General features: G+C 41.2%; 1 protein-coding gene across 4 annotated transcripts in view; it reads left to right on the top strand.

Moving 5' to 3' along the window:
• Positions 1-22,043, top strand: part of LOC147013533 (phosphatidylinositol 4-phosphate 3-kinase C2 domain-containing subunit beta-like) — an 89,786-nt gene that overhangs the window by 5,642 nt on the left and 62,101 nt on the right. For all 4 annotated transcript variants that reach the window (XM_085855398.1, XM_085855400.1, XM_085855399.1 and 1 more), the window contains exons 3-6: positions 1,016-1,119; positions 1,358-1,509; positions 9,384-9,507; positions 18,742-18,853. In XM_085855398.1, coding sequence (XP_085711524.1) covers positions 1,016-1,119; positions 1,358-1,509; positions 9,384-9,507; positions 18,742-18,853 — 492 coding nt within the window. The remainder of the gene's footprint in view (positions 1-1,015; positions 1,120-1,357; positions 1,510-9,383; positions 9,508-18,741; positions 18,854-22,043) is intronic.

Genomic DNA, 22,043 nt, shown 5'->3' with positions numbered 1-22,043 from the left:
TGGCCAGGCCTGACATTCGACTGAAGGTGGCTGGGGGCAGGAATTTGTAATTTGTTGAGGTTGGCGTGAATAACTCGCCGACTCTTCGCGAAACAACAAACACCACCCTGGGATCTTTTAATGTTATTAGCTGGACCATTAGCGAGCCTTTCACTAAGCCCAGTTGTTCTTGGGTCAGGGCAGGGATGATACGTTCCTTATTATTATTGCCAAACGTACTACTATTATTATCTATATATTAATACTGAAGGACCAATTTTGTGCTCCTCCGAGCGGTCGCGTCACGTTTTTTCTCGGTACTGTGACCTGGACTAAAAGAAACTTCGAACCTGTTAGAGTGCATCGCACATAGTGGCAATAGTCAACCTTCAACTCTGAATCATCCGTCTGTGACGGGGTTTCGGCTCGTTGTTATTAATATTATTAGTCTTAATTAATATCTGCTTTGTCACAATGTTGTCATTATTTTTGTAATTTATTTTGTAATTAGAATGCCGTGCCATGGAAGGACCTATTAAGCAGCTTCTTACACCCTTAACACGGCATGAGTTTAAAACACGGGGTTCTTTGTAGTTTGTTGGCCTTAATCAGCTTGGGAGATCATGACGATCGTTTTGGTGTATCATAAAGCTCCGGTGGAACTCTACACAAAATATAACATTCCACACAACTCTTGCATTTATAGTGAAAGATGATGTCACATTGTTTGTGATCAATGAGGTGTCTTGTTCTTAAATGTTATGAGACGCTTAAGTGTGGTTTGCATGATAGGCTGCATGGAAGAAGATCAGTGAATCGAGGGGAAAAAAATACAAAACAGGTCTGTGGGTGGGGGCATTATCGCTCCCCCCCTCCTCCCCCAGACTGGTGCCAAAAAATGAAATGAGAGATTCTTGGGAGGATTTTTTTTTAAATAAAATAGGTGTGGTGGGTTGTGGTATGCAACGGATGCCGCCGATGTGAAAGGCAAGTTTTGATATGTTGTTGAAGCCTCTTTATTTTATTGGTTCTGCAGACATCTGGTCGACTTGTTACTGCGTCTCAAGTCATTGACCCCCTCTTTGAAGATTCTTGGGAACATGGAGAGGAAGTTTTTTCCTTCTGTCACTCTGTAGCAAAGTAAGACCATTTCTATTAAACTTCTCACCTTTGACTTGCGGACTCAAGACGCACCACACAGACCCCAACCTGCTTGATATTTCCTGAGATATTTCATCTTAATTATTCTTTCTCTTTGCTACTTGTCTTCAACGATTTTTTTTTTTTGAATGTTTTCTATTTTTTTATTTATTGCCCTCCCCCGCCTCTACCACCACTCCCCTGCCTCTACCACCACTCCTCAATCAATGACCCTCAGAATTCGAGAATCATTTTCACACAGTGACACAGAGACAAACCCCGGATGGTCACTGGCTCAAGCCCGTGTTCCTGCTGGCCCTCAGGGTCTGCTCTTCCGTGTCCTTGTGGATTACGGGCGAAAGGAAGGACCCGTCATCTTTTCTACTGACTGTGAGTCGGAGGTTCATGACGCCCACGTTTGGCCTATTTTCTCAATTTCTTCGAACAGAATTATCGGAGAAGAGAAGTTTGGGGAATTATCAGTTATGTTGATGGGTGCTTTTGCAAAGATTAGAAAAAAAATAAACATGAACGAACACAGATATTCTCTCCAGGACTTCAAAACAGCTATTCACCACTATCTCAAGTCATCCCCCATCCAAAACCATGGTTCTTTCTACCCTATTTAACCCTCCCCATGCCCATGATCTTCCAAGTTTTCAGTTTCCCTTTTCTGAGACTTTCATTCCATATCCATCTTGTCCACCCTGTATATCCTCCGCTACCCCTTAATCTTCTCCCTCTATTTTGTCCCTTGGTCCTGCTGTTGGTCTTTCTCTCTTTCTCTCTTTCTCTCTTTCCTCTTCTTCAGTTATGTGCTGATCCGTTCTATGTACTAGCTCTTCCATGAGCCTCGACTTGCATTAAAAAAATACGAAGTGTGGATGCATTCTGCAAACTAGAACGGCACTTGTTTGAACGCATACCTCCGGCAGGCTGAGCAGTTTACCTTTTGTAGATCCCACTGATTGGCTAGATCTGGATCCGGACCTGAACCAAAATCGAATCTGCTTGGTCTTGTCACCTAACTAACTCATCCACCGAGTTTTGTCACAACTTGTCCGCAACTGTTTGAGATAGTGTTCCGTATCGTTTTTGCCCCCAATCTCTCAATGGTGATCAGAATGCCTTAAAAAATATTAAAAGATCTGGATTCAGATCTTCACCAAAATTAAACCAATTTGTCTTGTTACACACCCAACCTGTCCACCAAGTTTTATCCGAATGTATCCATAAATCTTTGAGATATCCCACTCACAGATAAAGAAACATAGGCTACAAGTCAGATTAGGTATGGGAGCATGCACTGGAGCAGCATGTTGCTGCGTCCACTTTCCGCCGGTACTCCAGAGTCTCCATCTGGCCATGCCCTAGGCAGATGCCTGGCCCAACCCCATCTTCTTGAGATGCTGATCAACCTGCTGCAACCATGCGGCATGTGGTCTTTCCGTTGGTCTCCTCCACTCACGAGGCTCCCTCGCTGTGAGAATCTGGTGAGCAGGATCAGCATCAACAAAATGAGCCACATGTCCGTACAGCCGCAGCTGATGCTCACGGACTATGCAGGTAACAAATCTCATTTGAGTGTCTCTCAGCAACCGCTCATTGGACACAATGTCCGACCAGCGATCGGCAAGGATTCCCCGAAGAGGCCTGGTACCAAAGGAATTAAGTCTCCGTCTCAGATCCCTGGTCATAGTCAAAGTCTCACATCCATAGAGCAAGACTGGAAGCACCAAGAACCTGAAGTCTTGGACTTTCGTCCTCCCGCACAGGTACTGGCAGTGCCACACCCCATGATCCAGTGAATGCATGACTCCCCAGGCCCAACCCAGACGTCTATTGACCACTGGCTAACAGCAAACAGAGACATTAATATCACTGTCAAGGGAAGTGAATCTCTCCGTGACTTCAACGTCCTCACCACAAACAGGTACAGGCAAGATAGCAGTATCCAAGGGAGTGAGGTGCCTTAGTTTCTTTATATTTCTTTTATCCTCACTGTATACAATTTAATTCTTTATTAACTGCATTCCTTCCCTTCCCTCCCAACTCGCCATTGTCTCCTCCATCGCAATTTCACCATTCCCTGGTTCGGGGAAAATAACCCATTTGTTTTACCAAAACGAAGGTGCTCATGTCTCTCCTAACAACGGTGCATGCATAGTCTGCAATTGTTTGGAACGTCTCCACGGGAGTTTAAACCATTTGGTACAGGATGACTGGATGGGGCAGGATGACAAGCAGGCTCAGCACAAAGGCAGGCAAACAGGACAATCTCCTCGGAGTTCTCCTCCCTCTTAGCAAGATATCCTCAGAGTCCTCAGAGCGTTGAATCTTCTCTCCTCAGATCTCTGCGGTCCTTCTTTTCAGGCTCTCCTCGGAGTCGCTAACTCGCATGATTCTTCTCTGGCTCCGTTCTCCTCGGAATTCTCATGATCCTCTTGCACACCCACACCCGTGCGATCCAGGCTCCTCCGCTATCTTCCTCAGAATTTGCATGATCCCTGCCTGCCCTCATCAGCTCCTCTCAGATCCTGTTCAGTCCCTCTTACAGGCTCTCTTGTTAGCAGCTCTCTCTTCTCCTTCTCTTCTCCCTCTCTTGCCTGGCAGAGCCCCCAAGCTCCGTCCCTGGAGACATCTATAGCTCAGACCTTCTCTCTTGCACTGTCTCCTGATGCCCCCGGTCACTGTTTACGAAGGGGTTATGCATACAATTCCTTTACCATAACCCCTAATTAACCCCCTGTGTGGTGTGCTTTCAAACAAAAGAATCCTTAAGCTGACAGGTCCCTACTTATTGCATCTATATTGACTAATTACTCGTACACAGACCATGGTATTCCATACATTTCTATTTGTTCTATGGAAATGTCTAACCCCCCTCCACCCTCCCCTGTACAAATGTAACACATTTCCCCATCTCCCTCAAGTCTTTTCATTATCTTGCCAAAACGAAGTTTTTGCAGATATTGTTCGTCAGCTTGTATATATTTTTTATTTTTTTATTTTTATTTTTGTCTGTAATCACGTATCGATCACTCTGCAGAGCACAGTTATCATTGGAAATTTTTGTAACTTCGCATATCAGAGGCCTATAGAGGTCCCTTTCAGCGCATAAAAATTTGAAGGTCAAGGTCAAAGGTCAAGGTCACTTTGTCGCAAATCAGGGGAGTCGACGAAACCCTTATTTTTTTGAGTAATTTTGATCAGATCGTCTTCAAACTTCATGGGAATATAGTTCATGGTCTGGCGCTCAGCTGATTAATTTTTGATGGCGATCGGCCTTGACCTTCATTTGTTTGTTTGTCTGTAACCATTGGATTTTTCACCTTTATATCACTCTGTTAAGCACAATTCTCATCGGAAACTCTTGTGGGTACACATATCGTAGTATTATTACAATACCCTTCAGCACACATAAAGGTCAAGGTCAAGGTCACTTTGTGGTAAATCATGGAGGTCGACGAAACCCTTATTTTTTTGAGTAATTTTAATCGAATCATCTCCAAACTTTATGGGAATGTAGTATATGGTCTGGCGCTCAGCTGATTAATTTTTGGTGGCGATCGGCCTTGACCTTCATTTGTTTGTTTGTCTGTAATCATTGGATTTTTCACCTTTATATCACTCTGTAGAGCACAATTCTCATCGGAAACTCTTGTGGGTACACATATCGTAGTATTATTACAATACCCTTCAGCACACATAAAGGTCAAGGTCACTTTGCGGTAAATCATGGAGGTCGACGAAACTGACAAACCAGACATTATCTGCCTAACAGAAACTTTCCTCTCCCAAGACGTGTCTGACTCCCAAGTATCTCTCCCTGGCTACTCCCTCTTACGGTATGACAGACCTGAGCCTCGTCCTGGTGGAGGTGTTGCTCTTTTCATCAAAGACTCTATTCCTCACTCTCCATGCACTGCTCTCACTCCCCCACACCCCCAGGAATACCTCTGGCTTCGGCTTCCCCTCCACTCCCACCTCATGTTTATATGTGTACTGTACCGTCCACCGAACAGTGATGACTCCATCTACATCTCACTATCCGAAAACATGGACCATCTTCTATCTTCTCATCCAAACTCTCTCTTCCTCTTATGTGGTGACTTCAATTGTCATCACGCCAGTTGGCTAGGTGTGGGTACCTCTCTCACCTGCCATGGCACCTCAGCAAAAGCTTTCTGCGACTCATTGGGACTGACTCAATCGGTCAACTTCCCGACCCGGATCTCAACCAATGGTACTCCATCTCTTCTGGATCTGATTTTGACAAATTTCCCTGACAATATCTGCTGCTTTTCCTTCGCTCCAATTGGTTCTTCTGACCACGTACTTGTTAAAGTGGACATCTCTCTGGCTGTTATCAGAGAACCACCTCACAGCCGTCGAGTCTGGCATTTCACTCAAGCCGACTGGCAGGGTCTCCGAGCAGCCATCAAACTTACAGACTGGTCTCCTATCACTACTTTCTCAAACATCAACTCATCCTGGGAATTCTTTCAAAGAAACTTGCTCTCCCTCATGCACAGATTTATCCCCTCTCGTGTTCAGTTGTCTTACCCTTCCTCCCGCCCTTGGTTTACTGAAGCTTGTGGCGAGGCAGTTGTCCTGAAACAACTTGCCTTTGCCTCATGGAAAGCAAACCCAACTGAGGGCAATCTCAGTTCTTTCCACAAAGCTCGGAACAAGTGTGTATCTACCCTCAGGAGAGCCAGAAAACAACATCTTTCTCATCTCAAGTCTGAACTCTCAAACCTCTCTCCCTCCTCAAAATCCTGGTGGCGTTTAATCAAATCTGTTTCTGGTGTATGTTCCCCCTCCATCCCCTCCCTTACCTCAAATGGCCGCACTGCTGATTCCACACGTGATAAAGCTGAATGTCTAAACTCGGTGTTTGCAGCTAAATCTTGTGTCCTAAACCCATCACTATCTCTACCCACTTTACCCAGTCGCACCCAACTGTCCCTGGACTCTGTATCCTTTTCTCCTGACAAGGTGGAGAGCTTGCTTTCAAACCTCGAGTCAGATTCTGCAACCGGTCCAGACGGCATCAGCCCACGTGTCCTCAAAGCCTGCTCTTCTGCTCTTGCTCACCCTCTCTCTGTTCTATTCACCCTCTCATTTGCCCAAGGTCATCTGCCATCTGCTTGGAAATCTGCTAACATCACTGCCCTGCATAAAAAGGTGCAAAAACAGATCCCTATAACTACAGACCAATCAGCCTTCTCCCAATCATCAGCAAGGTGATGGAATCCATCATCGCCTCAGATATGAAATCCTTCCTCTTCTCCAATGGCTTGATTTCCAATCATCAATTTGGTTTCAGACCAGGTCACTCTACCCTGGATATGCTGCTTCTGCTCTCCCATCAATGGATGGAGGTCCTCAATGCCAGACAGGAAATCCGAGCCGTATCCCTGGACATATCACGTGCTTTTGACACAGTCTGGCACCCTGCCCTACTCACCAAACTCTCTTCCCATGGTATTCAAGGCCATCTCCACTCATGGCTCGCAGACTTCCTCTCCTGTCGCAGTCAACGTGTGGCCCTAAATGGAGTTCTTTCATCCCTTCTTCCTGTGCAGGCTGGAGTTCCTCAAGGTAGCGTTCTGGGCCCTGTTCTTTTTCTGGTTTTCATCAATGATCTCTCGGACTCTCTGGAAAATCCTCTATTTCTCTTTGCCGACGACTCCACCCTCTGCCGTACCATCTGTCATCCCTCAGACCGGCAAGCAGCAGCTTCTTCGCTCACTGCAGATCTGGATAAAATCACAAACTGGTCCAACACGTGGAACATGTCTTTCAATCCAGACAAATCTCACACTCTCACTATGTCTCTTCGAAAGGACCGTTTACAAAACCCCCCCATCCACTTTCTCAACAATCCTCTGGAAGAAGTCTTTTCTTTCAAGCTTCTAGGTCTCACTATCTGCCATGACCTTTCCTGGGAAAGTCACATTTCCAACCTCGCCTCAAAAGCCAGTCGCCGACTCGGAATCCTCCGTCGTGCTAAGTCCTTCCTCGGCCCTCTTGAGCTCCTGACCACTTACAAAGCTTTTGTCCGTAGCCTGATGGAGTACTGCTCTCCCCTCTGGGCTGGTGCTCCTGCCTCCCACCTTTCTCGGCTTCACGCTGTTGAAACCAGGGCATTTAAGATCATCGGCATCTCCCGCAATGAAGCTGAGTCTTTGGGCCTCTCACTCAATCACCGCAGGTTGGTCGGTGGTCTTTCTGTCTTCTACCGACTCCTCTCCAGCCTTGCCCCCCTGCTCTCTCTGCGATTTGTCCCCACCACATTTCCACAGGGCGCTCAAGGTCCGCCAACAACCCCCTTCTGGTAAAACTACCAAAATCACGAATCACTGCTCATCTTCACTCTTTCATTCCTCTTTTTTCCCGCCTTTGGAATAAACTTCCTCACTCTATTCTTTCCTATTCTTCCCTCCAGGCTTTCAAAACAGCTGTTCACCACCACCTCTTATCTTCCCCCATCCAAATCCTCGAACTTTTCTACCCCCGATAATCCACCCAAGCCCACTTCCTTCATTTCTCCTACTTTCCTTTCTGAAAGTCCCTGAAATGTCCATCTTCTCTTCGCCATGTTCCCCATCCCATCCCCATCCCTCTCCCTTCCACAGTTCACCTCATGTGTCTGTTCCCCACTGTTTTGTCCCTTCCACTCCCGCCCCTCTTGTCTCATGCCTCCTTGCTGTGAGTTGTGTGTTAGCTCTCATACGAGCCTCGACCAAGGTATACAAAAAAAAAACAAAAAAAAAAACTTTTTTTTGAGTAATTTTAATCTAATCATCTCCAAACTTTATGGGAATGTAGTATATGGTCTGGCGCTCAGCTCATTAGTTTTTGGTGGCAATTGGCCTTCACCTTCATGGTTAGCACCTGAGGTCAAACATATTTGACCCCAAGGTCAAATTTTCAAGTTTTAGGAACCATATCGTGTCATACCTCAAATTGAACACCTCGATGAGTGCTTTCTAGATATGTCAAGCTTGAGACATTATGACGTCATTTGGTAACGTTATGAGGCAAACGCATATTTTTTCATGGTTACTCTGAAGAACGATTCTCATCGGAATCTCTCGTAGGCAGATATTCCTCAAGGAGTCGCTCCTGGTGGATAGCAGCTCTGTTCACCTCGGTGTGACCTTAAAGAAGTCGCCCGTGGTCACCTTTTGGCAAGATACGGGTCACCCTGCGGGTGACATTGGTTTATTTCTTAGTTGTCGGTTGGTTTGGTAACAAATACAAGGTGCTGTTCATTATGCCCGGCCACATCTTTAAAGCTACAAACTTCTAACTCAGGGTATAGATACAACTTTGTGAGGGAAGTAACATTGGCTATGTGGCCATGGACCCAAAGGCTGTTTTGAGATGGCAAATTGATGCCAAAGTGACCAATATAGCCATTTTTGGCAAACAGGATGACTAATTGACCCGTCAGTGAAGCAACGGGTAGGCTCTGCTGGTTACTCATAATATACATGATAAATGCCTCACCAGAAGCTCTAAATGGAAACAACAAGCAAACTCAACACTTGTAAAGCTTAAGAGTAATTCGATTTCCAATGAAATCATATTACTATTCATCTTGTGTTGTGTTAGTCTTTGAATCCACAGTTGGAACTCTATTAAATGCAATGTCTGTTGGAAAAAAAACAACAACAAAAAAAAACATCCTTCTTGTGTGGTTGATGCTTCTCTCACAGGTTAATGCAGGTTTGCCTCGTTCCTAGGAAATGCAGCTGTGCGGCTGATGCAGTGTCCCAGCCCCACCCCCGGCAGATTTGGCCATGAATCTCTGGAATTTGGCCAGGATGCACAACACCTTGCCGACTCTTCGTCGATAGACACTGGAATCTTTCGTGTCCATCAGCTAATGCGAACTGATAGCTTCTTAGCTTAACGTCCATCGTAGAGGCGGCCCACTCATTGATGCAACTCTCTGCGTGTGAAGCACTCGTCCGACGGTTTATATTTCGGGCATGAATCTAATGCAGACAAAATGGCTCATTGGTAAATGGGATGCCTCACTGGTGTTGCACTCTGAATACCATGTGAAGTATAAAAAAAATAAAGCTATATATGCTTATTGCGTATATATTAAAATATTTAGCCAAAATCTATCTGCACGGAATAGTGGAAGGGATTTTTTTGAGAGGAATTTTTTTTTAGATCATAATAATTATCGTAATTAGGTATGTGATTTTTTTTTAATTGCATTTTTTTTCCTTTCTTTTCAGCTGATTCACCTGTGGAACTACTACTTATTCAACTTCTTTGTCTCCTCTCTCTGGAGCTCCCTTCAGTCCAGCAGCTTCAGCATTACTTCCTCCAACCTCATGGCCTGCAGCAAGTTTTACAGAGGTCTGCATTTGTAACATTCTTCTGTCTCACCCTCCCTGTATGGTGTATACCATGATGTGTTTTCAAGACTGAAGATTCTCTCCAGTAAATTTTGTAGGCAGTCTGTGATTAGTTAATAGCAATTCTTTCATGTCCATATGTGACTGCATTTCTGTTAAGTATGTAACTTAACGTGATTGCCATTGTCATTTTTACATAAAATTAAATGAGCAGATCCAGGTTTATCTGCGTAACAACTCCAAGCTCCTCCACAAGCCTCAACTCTGTATGCACAGCCCTTCTCATTGAATGATGCTCCTGCTTCAATATCATCTTGCTGTACACTGGCCTACTGCATGACATGCTCCATATAATCATGTCTTAACTTTAGATCATTACCCCGCATGTATAGGGCAAGGCAGGGTGAAGCAATTGGTTCAGTCTGTCTGTCTGTCTGTCTGTCTGTCTGACAGATGTCAGTCGAAGATCGAGGAACTACTTGATTTAATTGAATGTTATATTGTGAACACTGGAGACCATGAATTGGAACATGAATCCGAACACGAACCTGCAGTTTAGCAACTCTTTGGCTCTGAATATGGCAAATTGTACGGAATGTCATCCCGATCGCACGTGCAGAAAGGAGTAAGGAAATTATTTTCGTCTGTCTGGCAGTCAAACAGAATTGAAAATCATTCCAAACAAGAAACTATTTTTAAGAGCGTCATAAAGGACACAAACAACAGGCACGAATAACTAATTACTAATGCAACATGTTAAATAAGGTGGTGTTAAAGCCGCTGCATCCGGTCAGGTCAGGTGTATGAGCATGTGCCGGAGCAGTGCATCACTACGTCGAATTTCCACCGGCATTCCAGGGGCCTCCGTCTGGCCATCCCCCAGGCAGATGCCTGGCCAATCCCCATCTCCTTGAGATGCCGATCAACCTGCTGCAACGATGAGGCACGAGGTCGGCCCATTGATCTCCTCCACTCACAAAGCTTCCTCGCTGAGAGAATCTGGTGAGCAGGATCAGCGTCAGGAAAACGAGCCACATTAGCTGATGCTCATGGACTATACAGGTAACAAATCTCATTTGGGTCTCACTCAGCAACCGCTCATTGGGCACAAAGTCTGACCAGTGATATCCAAGGATTCCCTGAAGAGACCTGGTACCGAAGGAGTTAGGTCTCTGTCTCAGATCCCTGGTTCTCAGTCCAAATCTAACATCCAGAGAGCAAGACTGCAAGCACCAAGGACCTGAAGATTCAGACTTTCGTTCTCCTGCACAGGTACAGACAATGCCACACCCCATAACGCTACAGTCCTGACCCAGACGTCCATTGATCTCTTGCTCACAGCCAGCGGAGATATGAATATCACTGCCAAGGTAAGTTACTCTCTTCGTGATCTCAACGTTCTCACCACAAACAGGCATAGACAGGACAGCAGCATCCAAGATGTCATTGAAAACCTGGATCTTAGTTTTGACCCAGGAAACCCATAATCCCAGTGGCTCTGACTCCTCATTCAGTGCCTCAAGGGCCCCCAAAAGGATATCTGGATTCCCCACAAAGATGACTGCATCATCTGTGAAATCAAGGTCAGAGATCTCGACATTCCCAAACGATGCACCGCAGCTTGATCTCTCCGACATCCTCCCCAGAATCCAGTTCTTTTTTTTATACCTTTTCCCCCAATCAAATTTGTCCCGTGCTCTGAGGGCTACCAGAAGGGGAACTTGCTTAACGGCCATCCAAAGGACCACACTGTGACATTCGGACAAACATGGCGGCACCCGGCGATGCAATGCAGAGCTAACTTCATCCAAAATGTTTCTTTTATGCATCTTTTTCTCAAAGATCGTTCCAAAATCGTCGGTTTCTCCGAGAATACTTGGCAGAAGGATCAGCTTTGGGCTGTTCCGTTTGACCCATCAGCATTGTATGGTTTACATTGAACCGACTATTCAAAGTTCCTGCTAGTCAACGAATAATGCTAATATATAGATTGTGCTTGTAAATGCAAAGCAAAAGTGGAAAGACCCTTCCCATGTCCTTTCTCTCATGACTGCGAGAGGTAAGGTTTTTTGTGAACTCTCTAGTTACTCTCACCAAAGGAGAGGGAATTGAATTTGGGTCTGTCCGTCTGTCTGATTGTCCACACAGAATGTGCTAACATAGGCCACAAATGCCACCTAGTGGCAGGCAATAGTACATTTTCTCTCTTTTAAACGAAGTACGTCTATAAAGTATGTACAATTAAAATGTGAGTACGTTTTATAGAGTACTCGCAGGGGAACTCTGTGTTGCCTGGTCAATTTTTTGTTGGAGCCTAAAACGCTTCCCTGCAACCCACTAAGGAATGGGGTCTTGGATCATTTAATATCACTTTTACATAGCTGCAAAGGCTTCAGTATTATAGAGCGATTTATAAAAATACAATTTATTTTTTCAAAAACGTTTTTACCGAAAACACTCCCACGCACTCACTGATGAACCTCTGAAAGTTTGATGAAGATCCGTTCAGCCATCTCTGAGAAAAATGGTGCAACACAGACAGACAGACAGACAGACAAACTGCTTTCTTATAGTAGAGATTACAATCAGAATGTGAGTATGTTTATAAAGTATGTACAATTTGAATGTGAGTGTTTAAAAAGGATTACAATTAGAATGTGAGTACATTTCTAAAGTATTACAATTAGATTGTAATAGCGGTACTACGAGCTGAGGTACCTGGCGTTCCCCAAGATAAATTTCACATTATTTCCCCAGTTTAAATAAAATTAAGTTTAAGACAAAAGGCTTTTTCTGAGGAAATTGTCTTTCTTGCAATGTTTCTGTTACTCTGGCTGTTGCATGTCGTTCACGGTCAGCTTCAAGGCGTGATTGTCTTTCTTGTGAGCTTTCTTTCATCCAGGCTTTTTTTTTTTCTGGCTGCTGATGCAGATCTACCCAAACTTGCCCGTTTCTTTGGTGGCATGGTAAAGTTGTTGGGATTTTCGAAAACTACAAAAAAAACATTGCCACATTAACTTCCGATAACAACCATTACACACATGACGGGAACTGATGTGGCAAAAAATACCGTGACCGATTCTTGGGAAAAATGCACCAAAATCTGGAATTTTGCCAAATCTAACTGCAGGTACAGTCAAATGCAATGTTGTTGCAGATCCCATGCGCTAGGCACTCCTTTCTGGGTATCTCGAGGTCAAATGGTTTACGCTTGCATAAAGGACAGACAAACAGACAGGCCAAAATATATATAAGATTACAATTAGAATGTAAGTATGTGTATAATGTGAGTACGTTTTATAAAGTATGTATTATTAGAATGTGAGTACGTTTATGAAGTATTACAATTGGAATGTGAGTGTTATTAAAGAGCAGGTTTTGGGTCGCTGATGACTTTGCATGATTCGAAGGTTGTAATCATATTAATAATCGTTGGGCAATTATTTTCTTACATTTGAAGCTCAAAATATGCTAAAATTAACTTTTTAGTCAAAACTTTTGTCAGTGATCGAAAAACAGACCGGAATTTACCGAAGATGCTATGACGTCACGTTCTCCGAAAACTTGGTGAACATTCGGAAACAGCGTGTGAACAATGGCGAGATGCGAATCGGAGAGTGATTTCAGCGGCGATGAAATTGAGTGTTTTCATTCCGATATTGCTGAGGACGAGTCGGAGGATGATGAATTTATACTATGGAGTTTCTGACCCTGAGCCATATATATTTGAGACACTTGCAAGTGCCAGAAAATGGCCTATTTCATGTCCAAGTGGCAGGACTGACTGTCTGGCAGTTCACGCTGACAGACTCCACCAGACAGATTGGTTTGTAGATTTTCATTTTCTTGTTCGATGCATAAAATAATGTAAAGTTTGATTCATATGTGACTTGATATAATAATTTTTAACCCTCTAGTCACTCAAGTGTCAGAAATAGAATGAATCAATAATGGACCCAAATATATTATACACCGTCGCCTTGGCGTTGAAGTCTTTCTGACAGCTGAGCTTGACCCCAGCGAAAGTGAACAGTTAGAACAAACCCCAACTTTCAAGAGACTGTTGTGGCATATAAATACCATGTTCACCCTCATTGGGAAATATTCTACCAAATTTAGAAAAAAAAGTGGATAATTGATCAATTTTTTACAATTGAAATGAAATAGGCCAATTTGCTGATGCTGTTAAAATATAATTTAATCAACAATAAGTTGATTTATTGAGAAATCTTTTCATGCTTGTGTTTTTCAGAAAGTTTATTTATGTTTTTCCATGTACTCTTTAAGAATACATTTCAAGGTTTTTCTCACTTAAACTCAACAGTTGATTCTGTGACAGAGCAGTATCTGGAGAACTTGTCAACCAACAACTCATATTCACAGAGTGGTGATCAGATGTGTTTATGCCTTCGTAATCCTCGGCTGTGAAATGGCCACCATAAATGACAAGTCGATCCAAAGGGTCCTCTTTCCCATTTTCTTTGGGGGAAAATTCACCCATTTTGTTTGTACAAATCTTATCCACTGCCGGCGAATGTTTGATTCCTTCGAGAATCGGTGGGAGCGATTACCCGTTTTCCAGCCATTTTCACAAAACATGACTACACACGTACGAGGCATGATGTACAAATATCCAAATAACTTTGTTCTACAATAATTCAAATTAAAAAAGGATAATATAGACAGTTGCAAGCTCAAAAAAAGTGAAAGAACGGCCCACTGAACTGGACACTTCTTCAATGAGCGAGTGAGCGGCCGCTTTGTTTTGGAGAACGTGACGTCACCATCCATATATGGCACGCAGCTGTTTTTTTTCAACAGCCTCGAGAAATAACTTTGGAGTTAAATTTCATTAATTTTCCCAATAGTTCAGCAACCACGATTGTTTGCATCAATAAATGCACATATAATCATATTGATAAATTTTCAGAACATGTTTGATGACCCGCAACCTGCTCTTTAAAGCATTACAATTGGAATGTGATTATGTTTTTATAAAGCATGTACAATTAGAATGTGAGTACGTTTATAAAGTACTACATGACCCGTGAACCCGTTGTGACAGCGGTTGATGAAAAAAAAATCATTTCAAGAAAAAAAAAAAAAGATAGCTCCAGCAAACTATACCGCTGAGTATGTTTGCATTGATCAAATACTCCCGAAGAGTACTTGACTGAATCAGGAATTGATTTTTTTAATATTTTTTTTTGTTGCCCGATTTGAACAAAACTTTATACTGCACACCGCAGGAGAATGCTGAGTTAAGGTGGCCCTAAAATTTTTGCGCTATCGTGTACCGTTTTGGCTGTATTTTGGGAACATACATACATACAAGATGAGAGTTTTAGTAATATAGCAGATGACCCCTGAACCAGTTAGGTTCCCGCTGTGACAGCGGTTGATGAAAAAAAAAAAAAAGACTTTTAATATTATTTAGTGGTCAAACTTTAACTTGAAGAAAATTTGAGCATTTACCTCAGGAGTCATCGTTCACCGAAGCACGTGTCTAAACGCAATTTTATTTATCAATGAACACGGAAGTATTAGAGCAAAATGTGGATGTTTATTTTATGCTGAAAAATAAATCGTTCTTTGTCCATACTAAATGTTTGAGATTTTAAAATAAATCATTTCAAGAAAAATAAAAGATAGCTCCAGCGAACTATACCGCCGAGGTTGTTTGCATTGATCAAGTTCTCCCAAAGATTACTTGACTGAATTGGGAATTGATTTTTTAATAATCTTTTTCGTTGCCCAATTTGAACGAAACTTGATACTGCACACTGCAGGCGAATGGTGAGTAAGGTGGTCGTAAAATTATTGCGCTATCGTGTACCGTTTTGGCTATATTTCAGGAACATACAACATGAGTTTTAGTAATGTATGGATAGACAGATAGATTACAATTAGAATGTGAGTATGTTTATAAAGTATTACAATTAGAATGTGAGTTTGTTTATAAAGTATTACAATTAGAATGTGAGTACTTTTATAAAGTACTAGACGACCCGTGAACCCGTTGGGTTCCCGTTGTGACAGCGGTTGATAAAAACATTTCAAAAAAAATAAAAAGATAGCTCCAGCGAACTATACTGCTGAGGTTGTTTGCATTGTTCAAATTCTCCCGAAGAGTACTTGACTGAATCGGGAAATGATTTTTTAATAATTTTTTCTCTGCCCGATTTGAACGAAACTTGATGTTGCACACCACAGGAGAATGGCGAGTAAGGTGGGCTGAAATTTTTGTGCTATCGTGTACCATTTTGGCTGTATTTCGGGAACATACATACAAACATACATATATACAAACATACATACATACAAGATGAGAGTTTTAGTAATATACTAGACAACCCATGAACCCGTTGGGTTTCCGTTGTGACAGCGGTTGATTAAAAAAATCATTTCAAAAAAAGAAGATAACTCCAGCGAAATATACCATTGAGGTTGATTGCATTGATGAAATACTCCCGAAGAATACTTGACTGAATCGGGAATTGATTTTTTTAAATAATTTTTTTCGTTACCCGATTTTGACGAAACTTGATACTGCACACCGCAGGAGAATGTTGAGTAAGGTGGCCCAAAAATATTTGCCCTATTGTGTACCGTTTTGCCTGTATTTCGGGAACTTACAAACATACATACATACATACATACATACATACATACATACATACATACATACATACATACAAGATGAGAGTTTTAGTAATATATATAGATATATTACAATTGGAATGTGAGTGTTTATAAAGTATTACAATCGGAATGTGAGCATGCTTATAAAGTATTACAATTGGAATGTGAGTATGTTTAGAAAGTATTGCAATTGGAATATGAGTATGCTTATAAAGTATTGCAATTGGAATGTGAGTATGTTTAGAAAGTATTACAATTGGAATGCGAGTATGTTTATAAAGTATTACAATTGGAATGTGAGTATTCTTATAAAGTATTACAATTGGAATGTGAGTATTCTTATAAAGTATTACAATTGGAATGTGAGTTTGCTTATAAAGTATTACAATTGGAATGTGAGTATGCTTATAAAGTATTACAATTGGAATGTGAGTATGCTTATAAAGTATTACAATTGGAATGTGAGTATGCTTATAAAGTATTACAATTGGAATGTGAGTACTTTTATAAAGTATGTACAATTGGAAGGTGAGTACTTCTATAAAGTATGTACAATTGGAATGTGAGTACTTTTATAAAGTATGTACAATTGGAATGTGAGTGTTTATAAAGTATTACAATTGGAATGTGAGTACTTTTATAAAGTATGTACAATTGGAATGTGAGTGTTTATAAAGTATTACAATTGGAATGTGAGAATTCTTATAAAGTATTACAATTGGAATGTGAGTATGCTTATAAAGTATTACAATTGGAATGTGAGTATTCTTATAAAGTATTACAATTGGAATGTGAGTTTGCTGATGAAGTATTACAATTGGAATTTGAGTATGCTTATAAAGTACTCGGTGAATGCACCCGGCACTGCCCGGGTTCTTTTTGAATGAATTTAATCTTCCATACATATGTCTGACGCGAGCACAGTATCAGTTCCCTATTGGGCCATGACAGTCATAGGCTAAGGGGGTTGGTGAGGGGGAAACACACCCCCTTCCCCCCCCCCCGGCCGAGGGGCCTTGCGACAAAGCCTATAACCTTCCCGGGGCCCATCCCGACATTTTTTGTTTCAGTGGTTTGCTCCTATCTTTCCCCTTTCAGGAGATTAGCGTCTGCAGACAAACAAACAAAAACTTAAAATCACATGTTAGATATATTGTATATGGCGTTGGCCTCATGTCAATCGGCTGAACTTGAAAAATTAACATTACGAAATCAGGTGATGACATCATATTTCGGAAACCGGAAGTCGGAAGTACAATTCTTTTACATCGGGACACTCCCGGGTACATGTTCTGTCAGCATGTGAAGTTTGGTGAGGATCATTCCAGTACTTTTCGCATGCATAGGTCACAGAGAAACACACACACTTTCAACTTTATATATATTGATTACAATTGGAATGTGAGTGTTTATAAAGTATTACAATTGGAATGTGAGAATGCTTATAAAGTATTACAATTGGAATGTGAGAATGCTTATAAAGTATTACAATTGGAATGTGAGTATGCTTATAAAGTATTACAATTGGAATGTGAGTATTCTTATAAAGTATTATAATTGGAATGTGTGTTTGCTTATAAAGTATTACATTTGGAATGTGAGTATGCTTACAAAGTATTACAATTGGAATGTGAGTATTCTTATAAAGTATGTACAATTGGAATGTGAGTCTGCTTATAAAGTATTACAATTGGAATGTGAGTATTTTTATAAAGTATGTACAATTGGAATGTGAGTGCTTATAAAGTATGTACAATGGGAATGTGAGTATGCTCATAAAGTATGACAATTGGAATGTGAGTATTCTTATAAAGTATGTACAATTGGAATGTGAGTATGCTCATAAAGTATTACAATTGGAATTTGGGTATTTTTATAAAGTATTACAATTGGAATGTGAGTATTCTTATATAGTATTACAATTGGAATGTGAGTTTGCTTATATAGTATTACAATTGGAATGTGAGTATGCTTATAAAGTATGCACAATTGGAATGTGAGTATGCTTTTAAAGTATGTACAATTGGAATGTGAGTGCTTATAAAGTATGTACAATGGGAATGTGAGTATGCTCATAAAGTATGACAATTGGAATGTGAGTATTCTTATAAAGTATGTACAATTGGAATGTGAGTATGCTCATAAAGTATTACAATTGGAATTTGAGTATTTTTATAAAGTATTACAATTGGAATGTGAGTATTCTTATATAGTATTACAATTGGAATGTGAGTTTGCTTATATAGTATTACAATTGGAATGTGAGTATGCTTATAAAGTATGACAATTGTAATGTGAGTATGCTTATAAAGTATGACAATTGGAATGCGAGTACGTTTATAGAGTATGTGCAGTCTTAAACAAAGAACACACAAAACAAGTCTGGATGAGGGTATGCGATCTTTGATTGCTCATTCTCGTTAGCACTTGTTTTAGTTGTATGTATGTTTCCAAAAAGTTTCTGTGCTAATGAACATGCAGCCTCTCCGATAAGTGTCACTTTATGTATTTTTGATAACCTTGTGTTGAAGGGTAATGTGTTTTTTTTTTTAATGTACAATGCCACATTTTACACTGTTTAAATTGTTTGTAGGGAGCGCTCAGTGGTTTCGCATGATTGTGTCCAGCGGAGCCAGAGAGTTGGACAGCTACCTCATTTCCAGTTGCTGCACAGCACTGACAAAATCCTTGCTTTTGCCCGCACAGTGAGTTTGCCAATCAGACACTTTGCACTGAACATGCTTCAGCTTTGCCAATGAGCATGTCACCTCCACACTGTTTATAGCATTTACTTGAAGCAGGAAGAGAGGGTGAATGTAGCGAAAGAAAATAATTTCTGAGAGGGTAGTTATCATTGACTTATAATCAGGGTAACCCAGCTCCAAGGACTCCCAGACACAGAAGGGGGCCACTTGGCCCATCATGCCTGTGTCATTCCACATTCCTGACAACCCAGATACACAACACTATCCCTGGACCCCTTTGTTTTTATTATTTCCCCCTAACTACGGAAGACAAAAACAAATTAACACTGATCTGATATACACACACAAAGCAATCAAACATCACCACTTACAGAAGAAATCACACCTGGCTAATCTTCAGCTACCTACTATACCTGCTAATCCCTATACTGGTCCATACCCGTCACTTCTAAGTACTTGTGCAAAAACTTATTAACTGTTCACGCTGCTACCACCTTCCCCAGAAGTTAATTTGATGTGTGAACAACTCGCTGTTACCACTTCCACTTTCTTGCTTCTGTTCTTACATTCCTCTTTTTCTCTCTCCAACAATGGCCTCTGGTTCAGTCACTGTACATTTTGGTCAAAAAAATAACTGTTGTATTTTTTTATTTTATTTTATCGATACCCTTCATTTGCTCAAACATTTATATCAGGTTCTGTCGTGATGACTTTCTTCCTACCATGAAACGTCCTGTCTCTTTCAGTAGCTGCTTGCAGATTAGCATCATTCTGGTAACCACATGAAACCCTCTCTCTCTCATCTGCCTTTCCTTAGACGTAGCAACCAAAACTGTATAGGCCTATAGGCTACAGTATTATTGGTATGGCCTGAATAAATTATTGTACAGTGTTAACACTACATCTTTCAATTTATATTGTATTCCCTGTGAATACAAACTATTCATACAATCCTATTACGATTGCATTTACTTCTCGTTGCCTGTAACTGTGCTGCTTGCTTGCACATCATATCTACTAGACCAGGATCCTTCTCATGAGTCACAAGCTCCAAGACTGTCCCTTGCATTCTGTATTCCCTATTTTTGTTATTCTTACCCATCCCCAGCACTTTGCATTTCCAATTTTTAAAATGTATCTGCCAATCTTTTACCCAATCAATGAAACTATTGCGATTTTCATGCATCTGATCACTCTCCCCTCATCCCTTTCTTCTGATGTCTCCCTTGTCTCCAAGTTTCATATAATTTGGAAAATCTACTTTTAACCCAACGAACTGCCCAAATCATTGATGTAAATTATAAATAACTAGGATGAGTACCCCTCCCCAGTGATGGGAAAAGTTTAAGTTAATCTATCAAATTAAATGCTTTCATGGACTTTTTTTAAAAGGTTAATTATGTTGCACTCTTGGTTTCATTCGGACCCAAAGCTCTGAGCTACTTATACTGCCCACCGCAAAATGGTGGTGAAGCATCGGGCGGTGTTGGTTCAATTTGTCGAAAAAGAGAGAGGGAAATAGAGGGTGGTGTTGGTCAAAATATCCTGGTGGCGAAATAAAATTTGGCATCAACATTATTCATGCTTCTCCCATCATTTCAAAAGTGAATGATGAGCTTTTCAAACCCAGTGCAGGAAGCAGATGATATGACACCATGGTTCGCAAAATATAATGGATGACTCCCCTTCCAAGGAACTTCAACACAGAAAGAGACCATTTGGCTGGCCCATCAAGCCTGCACAATGGTTGCCAACTTATAACAGTTTTTTTTTTATGAACAGAGTCGAGGCCTTAACCGACTGGAGGCTCGTGGAAGAGCTAGAATACAAAATGGATCAGGACACAATAGGACAAAAGGAACAATCGAGAGAGGGGGGTGGACACAAACGGCAGAGTTGAAGGACAAAATAGAGGGTGACTTAGACAAATAATGGGGTGTACAGGATGAATACAGAAGGAAACTTCTCGCCCACTCCCTTCTCTCCCTGCCTCACTCCCTTCTCTCTCGCCCACTCCTTTCTCTCTCTTGCCCACTCCCTTCTCATTTTTACTCTTCATGGATTGCTATTTTATATTTTTTATAAATATAAACCATTTTGTTTTGTTTTGTTTTGATCTGTTACAAGAAAATGGAAAATCCTGTTGCAATCAGCCAGTGAATTATTTTATTCACATGAAACTGAAACTCCTATTCTACTCTTTATGGTACTGTATTATTTATTCCATTTAGATTATTTGTTCTGCTTTTGGAAGACTAAGTATAGGGGAAATATGTGCACATAATATTGTTCTCTTTCGGTACCACCTCGATTAAACAACGCACATGACCCTTCTGTTTTCTTTTTATTTCCTACAACTTTCTCAGCATTGGTTAGGTGGTCCCAGAGGCCGTTATGAGGCCTCAAATGAGTCCAACGTGACCCTTATAGCAATTTTTGGCAAATAGGAAAACCAATTGGTCTCAAATTGAAAAGGATGGATATTTGAGTACAACACAATTAACCTTTCAAAAGTCCATGAAATAATTAAAATTGATAGATTGATTTAAACTTTTCCCATCACTGGGGATGGGTACTTTTGCTGGTATTTACATATCAGCAATTGGGGTCTTTCCGCCCCCCCCCTGAACCCCTACGCTGAACCCCTACGAGACCAATTTTCTTGACTGCGTAAAAGCTCACTGTGCACACCTCTGGTACAACCACTATTTTTCCATTCATCCCATCCAGAGGTTTATGAGTGCTTCAAAGTCAAACAAACAGACACTTGTCAAATTATACGAGTAGTATGATGTATTGTTAAAGTTGCATTTCGTGTCTTTTTATGTCATCTCTACCAAGATGACCTAATAAAGCCGGACCAAATGTCCGTCCGTCCGTACGTCCGTCCGTCCATCAACAATTTTTCTCTCTGATCTTGATGAAACTTAGTATGTGAGTAGAGGTCGATGAGTGTTGCACAACGATATAACTTTTGTCTGGATTCAAGGTCAGGGTCAAGGTCACGAGGTCACGTAAGTTATAAAAATCGCCATTTTCAAAACTTATCTAGTCTGCCATTCTACAAGAAATTCGGCAACTGTTTATTGATTATGATAGTAAAAAAATATTATTATCTTGTATCTAACCAGACAGATTTTTGAATTTCCATCCCATTTGGCCGCCACGTAACCTGGAAGATGGTCAAAAA

This window comes from Eptatretus burgeri, chromosome 14 (genome assembly GCF_056783735.1).
Source record: "Eptatretus burgeri isolate ZD-2024b chromosome 14, Ebu_testis_v1, whole genome shotgun sequence".
NCBI classification, from domain to species: domain Eukaryota; kingdom Metazoa; phylum Chordata; class Myxini; order Myxiniformes; family Myxinidae; genus Eptatretus; species Eptatretus burgeri.
Note: the sequence above shows the minus strand (reverse complement) of the source record. Positions and strands in the feature narration are given on the sequence as shown.